Source organism: Mus musculus, chromosome 7, assembly GCF_000001635.26.
Source record: "Mus musculus strain C57BL/6J chromosome 7, GRCm38.p6 C57BL/6J".
Taxonomy (NCBI): Eukaryota; Metazoa; Chordata; class Mammalia; order Rodentia; family Muridae; genus Mus; species Mus musculus.
In genome coordinates this window covers 102,853,981-102,867,172 of record NC_000073.6, presented here as the reverse complement: position 1 = coordinate 102,867,172, position 13,192 = coordinate 102,853,981, and the positions used below count along the sequence as shown (strand labels likewise).

Genomic DNA, 13,192 nt, shown 5'->3' with positions numbered 1-13,192 from the left:
GAAATCAGTCTGGCGGTTCCTCAGAAAATTGGACATAGTACTACCGGAGGATCCTGCAATACCTCTCCTGGGCATATATCCAGAAGATGTCCCAACCGGTAAGAAGAATACATGCTCCACTATGTTCATAGCAGCCTTGTTTATAATAGCCAGAAGCTGGAAAGAACCCAGATGCCCCTCAACAGAGGAATGGATACAGAAAATGTGGTACATTTATACAATGGAATACTATTCAGCTATTAAAAAAATGAATTTATGAAATTCCCAAGCTGCATTTCTTATAGAGCTCAGACATCAAGAACAAGCAGCACTAAGCAAGAACATATAAAAGCTGGCATGCAATAAATTCCTCTGTAATTTCTAACATCAGATATGGCCTTTACTCTAGTGAGCATAGCTCAAGTAGGGATTGGAGGATTCTAAGAGGAAAGTTTCTAATTGGTAATACTGATAATCAGTTAAAGGATCGATTGCATCTGAATAATTATTTTGACTTGATATTTTGTTCTCCAAATATTTACTGAACTTTCTCTTTATCAAGAAAGGATGTGCTAGGTGAAGTGTCAGGTTTGAAGTCATCTTCTTGTATAATTTACCATCCAGGACATCCTGGAAAAAACTAGTTGGCAAATCAAAGCCAAGTTGAAGTTTGTGTAAGAAAATATGTTCCAGAATATAGCTGCATACAGGTACTAATATGTTGTCAGTGCCTACTTTTGCACCAAGACAGAGAAAGTCACTGATTTAAACAGAATTTAGTCACTGGAGGCAGAGGAAAGGAGGACCTGGGTGGGAGAGGGGAGAAGGAAGAGAGAAGAAGGGAGGTGGAGATTAGGTATTGTGGGAGGGATAATAGAGAAGCCCTGAGGGCCAGCAGAATGAATGGAAATATGCAACCTGGGGGGTGGGTGAATGATGGGAGAACCCTCTAGAATGTACCAGAGACCTGGGAGGTAAGAGAATCTCAGGACTCAAAGGGAGGGACCTTAGATCAAATGCCCAACAGTGAGGAGAGGGAATTGTAGAATCCACCTCCAGTAGAAAGACAGGGCATCAAATAAAGGGATGGGGTTGCCATCCCACAGTCAAAAACTCCAACCCAGAATTGTTTCTATCTGAAAGAACTACAGGGGCAGAAATGGAGAAGAGCCTGAGGAAAGGTGGTCCAGTGACCATCCCAACTTGGGATCTATTTCAAGGGGAGGATCCAAGGACTGACACTATTACTGATGCTGATTGCAGATAGGAGCCTAGCATGGTTGTCCTTCCAGAGGCCCATCAAGCAGCTGACTGAGACAGATGCAGATACTTACACCAAACCAATGGACTGAAGTCAGTGACCCCTGTGGTTGAATTAGGTAAAGGCTGGAAAAAACTGAGGAGGAAGAAGACCCCATAGGAAGACCAGCAGTCTCAAGTAACCTGTACCCCGAGGAGCTCCCAGAGAATGAGCCACCAACCAGGCAGCAAACACAGACTGGCCCAAGGCCCTAGCAGATATTCAGCAGAGGACTGCCTGCTCTTGCCTCAGTGAGAGAAGATGTTCCTAACCCTCGAGAGACTTGAAGCCCTAGGGAGTGGGGAGGTCTGCCAGGTGAGGACATCCACTTAGAGACAGAAGGAAGGAAGATTGGGATGTGTAACTATGGGAGAGCAGACCAGGATGGGTAGCAACTGGACTGTAAAATAATAATAATAATAATAATAATAATAATAATAATAATAGGGAGAAGGGGCAGCTATTCTTTATATTATAAGGCTAACTGATAAACACAGAAGAAATAATGAAGTTAATAAATCACCATTTCAACTACCAGAAAAAAAGAAGTAAAAGATTGGATTACTCATAAAGCATAAGATATTCATGCTCTAAGATTTTCATTAAATATACTATGTATAATTGTTAATACACAGATGGTTTGTCTTTTTCCTTAGGTTAGAATCAAGGTGAACTGTGCTAAATAACCAAAGCTAATATGAGAATAAATTATTACGATCCCTTATTTCATGCTTATTTCCACATGACATTGCCTAAATGTCTCAACACAGAAATAAAGGAAGACCAAGTACTTTGTCAAAGAGAAAATGACAAAGTTGATTATAAGTAATTTGTCATGCTTGTTTTCAATCAGCAGGCTCTACTTCCAGGAAAAACAGTTGTCTTTAGGAAATAATTGCCTCTGATTCTGACATGTTCTAGTATTTTAAGTGTTACAAGCACCAAAAGAAATATTAAATTGCATCATTTTGTGTGGCAAAATATTTATTATAAAGTATGATTTTCCTACAATTTACTATTGAATAAAATTGTACTATTACACAAGAGCAAATAACCATCCATGCCTTGGCTTTTATAATCCTCAGAAAGCAGAATAACTTCCACACACAGAAAATATGACGCTTTCTCTCATGTTGGCTTCAAGGAACAGCTCTTCCCACTCTACATTTTTCATCTTGCTTGCAATCCCAGGACTGGAGAATTACCAATTCTGAGTTGTCTTTCTATTCTGTGTCATGTATATTGTGGCAGTTACTGGAAATACCACCATTCTTCACATAATCCATATTGACCACACCCTACATGAGCCCATGTATCTCTTTCTGGCCATGCTGGCTACCACTGACCTGGTCCTGTCCTCCTCCACACAACCAAAATGCTGGCCATACTTTGGTTTCACGATCACAGATTGAATATCATGCCTGCCTCATCCAGGTGTTCTTCATACATGCCTTTTCTTCTGTGGAGTCTGGGGTGCTCATGACCATGGCCTTGGACCGTTATGTGGCTATCTGCTTCCCACTCCGACATTCCAGCATCCTGACCACATCTGCAGTCATCAAACTAGGGGCTGTTGTGATGGTGAGAGGGCTGCTGTGGGTGAGCCCCTTCTGCTTCATGGTCTCCAGAATGCCCTTCTGCCCTAACAAGGTCATTAGCCAGTCCTACTGTGATCACATGGCTGTATTCAAGTTGATATGTGCTGATACCAGAGTAAATCATGAGTATGGACTCTTTGTGGCTTTCTCTGTGGTTGGCTTTGACATAATTGTCATCAGTGTATCTTAATGTGATGATTCTGAGAGCTGTGTTGAGGTTGCCCTCAGGTGAAGCTCGCCTCAAAGCTTTTGGTACATGTGCTTCTCATATTGGTGTCATCTTAACCTTATATATCCCAGCCCTTTTCACCTTCCTCACCCACCTCTTTGGCCACCATGTACCCTTAGTTGTCCACATCATATTTGCCAATGTAGGGGAATGCCAGGGCAGGGAGGTGGGAGTGGGAGAGTGGGTGGGAGAGCACCCTTATAGAAGCAGGGAGAGGGAGGATTGGATAGGGGGGTTCTGGAGGGGGAACTGGGAAAAGGGATGTAGGGGAATGTGAAAGCAGGGAGGCAGGAATGGATGGGTGGGTGGGGGAACATCCTTTTAGAAACAGAGTAGGGGATATGGGTTTCCGGGAGAGGGGAAACCAGAAAAGGGAATAACATTTGAAATGTAAATAAAGAAGATATCTAATAAAAAATAAATACAAAAGAAAGAAAAATAGGATTATATGAACCTGGGCTCATAAGTATACAAAATAGGTATACAAAAAACATTTAACTAATAATAAATTACAAAACTTAATCATTTTTAAAACAGTTCTTTGGTGTACGCACAATTTTGATATGAATTAAAGGCAAGAGAAATTGTGTGTACTAGTGGAGAACACTTAGTATAAGGCTTTGGCAGTACAGGAAGGCAATGGAAGCTGATGGGACCCAAAGAAGAATGTTATGTCACTGAGGTGTGACATTTGAGGAGGCATGGTGGATCTCAGCTCACTATGTCTTTTTCCTCCCCAGCTGACATGAGGTAACAGTCCTCCAGAAGACACTCTTCTAGGATGAGTTGCTTCGAAGCAATACAGCCAGGCCCTGACCTCTGTATTCACTTGCCAAAGTGGGACTTTCTTCCTCTGTAATTGTGTCTCAGGTAACTTGTTATGATGATAAAAAATATAACTACAATAAAACAATCACACATAAAATTTGGAATTTTAAGACATTATTTCTCTCATTATATGGAAGACTAGAATACAAGGATTCATTCAGAAGTGGCCTGAAACATCAGGGTGACTGATGCATCTGCAGACATGGAAAATGTAGAGTGATGCAGTGGGCTTGGATTTTGTCCCCTAGTCAGGAAAAGTAGATGTGAAAAACAATATAAATGTAATACACATGGTCCCACTCATGCAGTGACTCCAGTAAAAATGAGTGAAATATGTAACTGAGACCAATAAATGTTATTTTTAAAAAGAAATTGTGCCTATTCTAGGTCTAATAAAAGGTATTTTATCAGATATATACAAGTGGGAAAGTATGAAATAGAGTATTTGGCATTCACAAAGACATGAGTCATGAGAGTTCTAAAAAAAATGGGGGAAATGATTTCAAAAAATGATCCAGTAAAGCCTAATACACTAACTGTGTTCTGAGGAGCTCAGACTTAGCTTACAGGATATGGAGAGATCACTCACTTTTTCTACCAAGAAATTCCAAGTTAGGTCAGAAGAGATATATTGACGGAATTTTTCTGAAACCTTGGGTTCCAAGAAAGGGAAGACACAATCTGAAATAGAACTTACCCCAGATCAAGGATTCTGAGAGCATCCTTTTATAATCCTATTATATTATATAATCAAAATCACAAAACATCAAAATAAATAGAAGTTTTGCACAAAGTGAGAAATGTCTGAGGTGTGTAAAAAGCATCTATTTCTCTCTTTCTGTCTCACTCCTTTCTATGTTCTCTTTCTTTCTCTCTCTCCTCCCTCTGCTCTCTCTCTTCTCTCTTATCATTATCTCCTCTCCATTCTAGTTTATTGATTTTACTACTACCTTTCCACTTAAATATATATGGGAGATATATTCAAACCTGCTCAAAGGCATAGTGAAAAACTTATTTCTTACTCTAGATATAATTGAATTTTATGTTGCAAAATTTAACAATGGTTAATGCAGCATTACTCTAACAAATTTCCACCTACAAGAGCCACATTTGAATGGATTATTCTTTACTCATGTATCTGGACTTGCGGATTATGCATATTTCTATTAGACTAAACTAGATATAGCCAAACTTCATTATGATCAATTTAGAAAACTGAGTTTATAGACATATGATTAGTGATTTCCTGTTCTTACAATTTCATACTCACTTGACAGTCACAATTCTGTGACTGTTTGCGATCTGCCAAAAATAATGTGTTTATTACTTGGTTAGGCTATGCAAAGGAAAGTCTCCCCCTTAGATTCTAGTGTCACAGCCATCTTCTGATGCGATGCCTGTGAAAAACCACCCTCACCATGCATCACATACATCTGCCTCTGTGACTTTCCAGGGTAGAAAGTGTCCCAACTTTGGATCTAGTTATCATTTTTATTAGTTTACACAGGAGTAAGTTTCCATATGACATTTTCTTACATAGTTACTTAAGACAACTTTCCATACACATCTCTCCCTCTCTTCATGACCTACCTCCTTTCCCCACCTCTCCCCTTCCACCACAAGTTTTCTATTGTTATTATTATTCATCAGTGCATCATGTTTTAAGTACTTCTGTTAATGCTTCAATTCTTTCTGGGCTCTCTAGCTTCCATGAGGGTGGTACTCTTCCACCTAACCTATGATTGACCATTTAATTGGTTCTCAGTCTGCAAAAATCAAATTCAATACCTGCATCACTCATTCCAGGTTGTTTCATATTCACTGTCCTCTCTGGTAGCTATAGATGTTCAGTAGACACATTCCTTAGTATGTCATTTTGTTCCAACTATGGACAGTCTAGCTAGGAGCAGCTTCATCGGGCACAAAGTATAACATGTGATGCCCTTATCTTCATGTTCTCCTGGAAGCCCATTTGCCTAAGCCAGATTGTCTCTTACACCTACTGTGAACAAGTGACCATGCTCACATTGATATGTAACACATTAGACAATAACCAGGTTCTCATGGCCTCTTCTGTGGTTATATTTGATATCATCAATATAACAGTAGGTGTTATGGGGCTGGAGAGATGGTTTGGTGTTTCCAAATTAAATAAAATGATCCATGTAAAAGCAGGAATACAAATAGTCCTGCCCTGCATGCATAACACACACACACACACACACACACACACAAACCAGCCACTGTAAATGTGTTACACATTAGGAAGACTGATAATTAAAATCTGGCTGATTCATTTTGGAGAATTACTCATTTCTTCTATTCATCATTTCTACTAATGTTAAGACAACACAGTATACTAATTTTATAGTATTATAATGAAACAAACTACCATTCAGTTAACCCATAGCAATCAGCAAGCAAATTAGAATACAATATACAATAAGGATAGTCTCCACACTAATGGTTTTCTGTGGATGTCAAACTAAAAACCTATAGTCCCAGCTCAGTCAATTTAAGATCACCCCTTCCAGGTTTAATTTGAACATGAGATGTTTCTCACAGGCTCATGTGTCCAAGGCCTGTTCTCCAATTAGTAGAAATACTTTACGTGTAAAACGTGGCTGGCTAAGTCAGTCACTGGGATCCTGTCCTTGCAGCTAGTGTCCTTCCTTCATCCCTTCCTGTCTTTTCCCTTTCTGCTTCCAGTTCACCAGTTGGTAAGATGCTATTCTCCACCAAGTGCTCCTGCCGTATTTCAGGCTCTCTTAAGGTCCTCAGCAATGGGGCTTCTGACTAAGAACCTCCCTCTCTTAAAGATTTTTTTTTCCTTCAGAAATTTGTCGCTGTGGTTGAACAGTAAAGAGAACACAGATTCCTGGAGTGTTAACCTCCATTTTATTAATTATATTTTCTAATGCTCTACTGATAGCTAGCCCACTCTACTAAAGATTATTTTCTTATCATATCCACTTGTGACCACAAAGAGCTAGAGTGTTCATTTCTTTCTCATTCTTCCCTTAGGATAACATATAAAATGAACAAGTCAATCAGGTCCTATCTCCATCCCAAGATCAGTTGAGATTTGCCAACAAGGCATTGTAGCAACAATTTGCCCAGGAAACAGACTTGAGGAAATGTTTATAAATAATTTTTTAATTATATGGCTAACAGTAAGTGAAGGCCTAGAGGCTGGACAGTAAGGCACTGTTGTATTGGGGCCTATTGTGCCTTTAACTTTCTAAGAGAAAAACTGTCCCTCAAGGGCATAATTCCACAATTGTTTTTATTTGTTATATATATTTGCTTTATAATTTGTATATCTTTGTGAACTGGGTGCTTTTGTTCATAAGTGTATGTACAGCTTAAAAGCATGAAGATATGAATGAATTAATGGTCACAATTTGCCCTCAGTCAGTGACTCTTCTATTTTATTCTTATTCTTTAATAAAAAACACAAAACATCAAAATAAATAGAAGTTTTACACAACGTGAGAAATGTCTGAGATGGGTAAAGTATACACAAGGCCTTGATCTCACACCTTGTATACAGGTATTAAAGTACCATATTGTGCTCCACAGTTTTTTATACTTATCATCTATCACACTCTATTGCTGAAGACACCACATATCTGAGTCAGGAAACATAGAAATCAATCAATGAGTGCTGATCTTAATACTTTATTCCTACTGGCTAGCTTTCATTGAACTAAAAGATTCTAGACACAATCTTACTCTTCTGTACACGTTATGAGCAACAATGATACCTTGACAAGTTATGCCCACTGATGCAATAGTGGTTCAATGTTACTGATAAGTGACTGATTTCTGATCGTATGTAAGGCCTCTCCACTAATAAAACTCATACCTGGCAGCGTTACTGGGGCCAGGAACCTTGGCTAGATATGCTATAGGACCTAGGGTAGAACCCTAGGACTATTATTCTGCTAGTGGGCATAGTATTAAAATGACTGCTAATCATTATCACTATACTCATAGGTTAGGGCATCCATCAATTCTTGCATTAGACTGAAATTAAAAGAAACCCAAAATTTGTCAACATTCAGAGAATAAGAGATTACAGAGTACGAAGTCATAAATGGGACATCTTGATAGCATTCTTTCCCACAAGACTCTGAGATCATCACAGAAGTGTGGAAATATTGTTCATCCAGAGGTGATGATGATGTTTTGTAGACCCAACAATACTCATAAGAACTCACAGGGAGTGTGACAGACTGCATAAGAAACAGCACATCACTATGGAGAGCAAACTGTGTATGAATTCTTCAGTTTCCTTTGTTTATCATTCAAGACTCTGGGGGACTGCTGTTTATTTGAGTTATTAGCTTAAAACCTTTTGGGATTTAATGGTGACACCCTACATTTTAAAATATGTTGCTTGTTCTTTGCCAATTTCCCCAGAGAAATTCACATCTTGCATATAATCCCACAGTTCAGTTCAAACTTACTAAAAAGTCCGTAGGTCCCAGCATGATAGCCTGTTCTGTCTCTGCTAGCAAAGACATAGAAAGTTCCTGTTTCCACAAGGCCCTGGTAAGATAGATAATGATGCTCACTGTGCTGTCTTTGTATATGTTTTTTACCTACACATAAGTATTCAAATAGGTTTATAAAAAATTCTGGTAATCATTTAGTATATCTTATATTGGAATCCATATAATAGCAGTTTGTAGCTCTAGTTCCTCTCAGATAGGATTGAAACTCATGAAATTTAAGATGTAACAAAAAAACGAAAATAGCATGAAAAATGGTTAATTAAAAACACATTAGAAGATATCTATTAGCATAAAGGAAATTCTTGCTAAATTTGACTGAAAAACTTTAACAGGGTAAGGAATATTCCTACTATTTAATATTTTACCTAGTGTCGATAAAAAATGTTTCACCTCTTCTTTCTGAGAACTAATTACTCTCCTGTGCTGAGCTCAATCACATGATGCTTTCAAACATTTAAATATCAACTAAATCCTCTCAGTCATTATCTAAAACTCATGACTATTACTGTATCTATAATCACAGTTCATAAATTAGTGTATTTATCTAAATTCTTCCCATTTCAAAACACCCCCATACCTCTTATAGCCTAGATTAGTCACACTCTATCTCTGTCTTTTCCTTAGCTGCTAAGTTTCTGAAAATGAAACAAACGATAGAACCACCACAATTTCCCCATCCACTCCCTAATACACACCCAGTGATTGGCACTTTCAGTGTCGGCGAGGGCACCTGCCTTTCCCACAATCAACAACTACTCTGAACTCCTTTTGATTGTTTCAGTGTTTAGTAGAGGTGGCTGCTCAAGCACTTCAGCATTGTTAACAACATATACACAGGAGGTTACCAGGGTGTCTCCTCTTTCGTGGCTCTCACAAACCATTCAGGTTCTCCTAAACTTCCAAAATACTTTGTCTTCATTATTTTCTTTTAATAACCTACTCTCCTTGGCTGTTCACCTGTTCTGTGGGATTTAAAAGAATATTCCTAGAAAGCTATGTCTAGAGAGTCACACCTGAAGGTCCATTCCAAATGCCTGGACATCTTTAAGTAGGCTTCTATTGATCACTTTAAACCTGACTTATTAAAAATAAATTTATGCTTGTTTTCCTGTGTTCCAGTGACTCTCCCACATTAAAACATTCCTATTTTTTTTGCATTCTTAGAAATGACTATTTATTCACATAATCTGGTGAAACTTAAAATTCTAGAAATATAAAAATAAATATATATGCACATTTATGTGAAAAATATTTACTTGGTTTAACAGTAAAAAAACTATTCTAAATATCTAATTATAATTACTAACGTAATAAATTTTAGTTTTCTACACAACAGAATTTATTTCCTAGAGTATTTTTTCTAATCAGAAAATTGTCTAAATACTTTCTATAACTGTATAATTTGTTACTTCTTAGGATGTGAGCACTGGACAGGCAAATGCTACATATGCAGGACAACACAGAATTCCTAAGCAACTTCACATCGCAATTACCAACCTTCTTGTTGACTGGCATTCCTGGCCTAGAGTCTGCTCACAGCTGGATCTCCATCCCTTTCTGTTGTCTTTATGCCACTGCCCTCTCTGGCAACAGCATGATCCTCTTCATCATTGTGACCCAGCATAGTCTGCATGAACCTATGTACTATTTCCTCTCTGTGCTCTCTGCCACTGACCTGGGTTTGACTTTTTCTACAATGTCAACTACCTTGAGAATCCTGTGGTTTCAGGCAAATGAAATCAGTCTAGATTTTTGCATTGTTCAGATGTTTTTTCTCCATGGATTCACATTTATAGAATCTGGAGTGCTAGTGGCTATGGCTTTTGATCGTTATGTAGCGATCTGCAACCCTCTTAGATATACCATGATTCTTACTAATTCTAGAATCATTCAGATGGGTTTCCTAGTGATAATGCGTGCTCTGTTATTAATAGTCCCACTGCTTCTGCTCCTTAAACCTGTCTCTTTCTGTAAAAGGAATACCCTCTCCCACTCCTACTGTTATCATCCAGATGTGATTAAGTTAGCATGTTCAGACACTCGAGCCAATAGCATCTGTGGACTAGTTGATCTCATTCTGACCACAGGGATAGATACTCCATGCATTGTCTTATCTTATATACTGATCATTCGCTCTGTCCTCAGTATCGCCTCCTCTGAAGAAAGGCACAAGACCTTCAGCACCTGTGTGTCCCACATTGGAGCAGTTGCAGTTTTCTACATCCCAATGTTTAGCCTGTCTCTGGTACATCGATATGGTCGGTCAGCACCCAAGGTAGTCCATACAATGATGGCCAATGTTTACCTTCTTCTACCCCCTGTGCTCAACCCCATCATCTACAGTGTGAAAACAAAACAAATCAGAAAGGCTATTCTTAGTTTGCTCTTTGCAAAATGAACACAGAATTTTCTTAACTTTTGAAAATCCTGGTGTGATTTTCATGTTCCAAAAACATTGTTGGAGATTCCCCATTAGATGTGCGTGTTTTCAAGTTTTTAATTTATTTAGCAAGGTTTAATGAATACTTAGATTTTTTTCTGTTTAAAATATGCTATGCTATGCTATGCTATGCTATGCTATGCTATGCTTTTCATGAGCTTTATAGCCTAACCAGGGAAATGTAAATTGTAATGATGAAGAAATAAAACTATTTCTCAAAGTAACTGACATTTCCTGAAAGTTTTGTGCTAGATTTTCTCAAATTGCTGACAAAGCATATTCTGCCTATCCTTCAGAACAGCACAGCAAACTGTGTAACTATTTACAATACAATTAAAATGTACACTGTTGATTAAAAGAGTCTAGAGATTTCAGGTCACACATCTACCATGGATCAGAGTTGATATTTTAATCTATGATTCCCACATCCTAGAGACCATGCTCTTTGTTAGGCACTCTGCTGAATGTCCCCAGGGCAGATCCTCCATGGCAAGAAATAAAGTGTGCATCACCTTGAATCCACGCCTTGGTTTTCAGTTTCATAGCCTTTTCAAAACTACTTAGCTTGTTGTGTTCAGAAACAATACAGGATATACATGATAAGAATAAATGGTTCAGACAAGTAATAGTCAAAAGAAAGCTTTTGTAATCCAGGATATTTGTTTGTTTGTTTATTTGTTTGTTTGTTTGATAAATGAAGTGGAATTCTGGCTCTAGAACAGACAATCAAGTAAAATAGAAGAAATCTTAGAGTAGAGGTTCTTGATTTATTTCTTAATGGTTCATTAAAATTTTTATAATAGTTTATATAATGAACAATGACTCATTAAGAATTTAATACATATGTAGCAGAGGATGGCCTTGATGGTCATCAATAGAAGAAGAGGTCCTTGGTCCTGTGAAGGTTCTATGCCCTAGTGTAGGGGAATGCCAGGGCCAGGAAGCAGAAGTGGATGGGTTGGGGGGCAGGGGGAGGGGGAAGGAGAGGGAATAGGAGATTTTCAGAGGGGAAACAAGAAAAGGGGATAACATTTGAAATGTAAATAAAGAAAATATATAATAAAACAAAAAAGAAAAAAGGAAAAAAGAATTTAATGCATGTTATTGTTATCAATCTGAAGCAAAATCAACATATTCATATTACTATGTTTTTTCCTTTGCATGGGGTAATAGAAATTAAAGGATTAGTAAACATACACCCTTCTGTACAATAAACATAAACATGACCAAAAATTAAAATAGTGCATTTAGTGGTATTATGGCTGACAGCTCAAAAGTGGTACTCTACCCAGTCTTTCTTGTAATCTGATATTTAAGGATTTCCAGGATGCATCAAGAAGATATTGTGGACACAATTCTGTAGAAGAATGTAAGTGTGATGTGTCCAATATTCGTGAGAGAATATGAATTTTAAAATCATAGGCCTTATCTGAAATAGGTCTTAAGATAATGAAAACACAAATTCTTCTGAACTTAGTGGAGTTAAACTGTTTTTAATAATTATATGTATTTACATCCTAGTTGTTGCCCCCTTCCCAGTCCTCCCTCCCACAGTTCCTCATCCCATTCCTCCTCCCCACTTGCCTCTGAGAGGGTGCTCCCCCTCAACAGGTCCCTCTTCCCTGGGACCTTAAGTCTCTGGAGAATTAGGTTCATCATCTCCCACTTAGGCCAGACCAGGAAGTCCTCTGCTATATATGTGCTGGGGGCTTTGGACAAGGCCCTGTATGCTGACTGATTGGTGGCTCAGTCTCTAGGAGCTCCCTAGGGTCTGAGTTAGTTGAGACTATGGGTCTTCCTATGGGGTCACCCACCTCTTCAGCTTCTTTAATCCTTCCCCTAACCATAGGAGTCCCTGACTTCAATTCAATGGTTGGGTGTAAGTATCTGCATATGTCTCAGTCAGCTGCTGGTAGGACCTCTCAGAGAACAGCCAGGCTAGTCTCCTATCTGTAAGCACATCATTGCATTAGTGATAGTGTCAGGCCTTGGTGCCTCCCCCCCAAGATGGATCCCACGTTGGGTGGTTGTTGAACTGCCTTTCCTTCAGTCTCTTCTCCATTTTTGTCCCTGTAGTTCTTTTTGTCAGGAATAATTCTGGGTCAGAAATTTTGGCTGTGGGTTGGTAACCCTACCCCTCCAGGAGCAGAGGTAAGACTCTGTCTAAAACCCACCCCAGCTCGGACATCCACAGAGCCCAGTTGACTTGGGACCTACCTGCCCTGCCAAGCTCCATCAACTGTGTTTTAAATGCTCACTGTTATTCTTTTATGCCATGCACTGTGAAATTATAAGCAC

The 13,192-nt window shown here is 38.6% G+C and overlaps 1 protein-coding gene and 1 pseudogene across 1 annotated transcript; both read left to right on the top strand.

Annotated features, from left to right (window-relative positions):
• Nucleotides 2,395-3,251, top strand: Olfr567-ps1 (olfactory receptor 567, pseudogene 1; annotated as a pseudogene).
• On the top strand, nt 8,408-10,852 carry Olfr566 (olfactory receptor 566). Its single transcript, NM_001011536.2, has 2 exons — nt 8,408-8,491; nt 9,871-10,852. Exon 2 carries the CDS (start codon nt 9,893-9,895, stop codon nt 10,850-10,852), a length of 960 nt encoding a protein of 319 aa, NP_001011536.2. The 5' UTR covers nt 8,408-8,491; nt 9,871-9,892.
• The last annotated feature ends 2,340 nt before the right edge of the window (nt 10,853-13,192 follow it).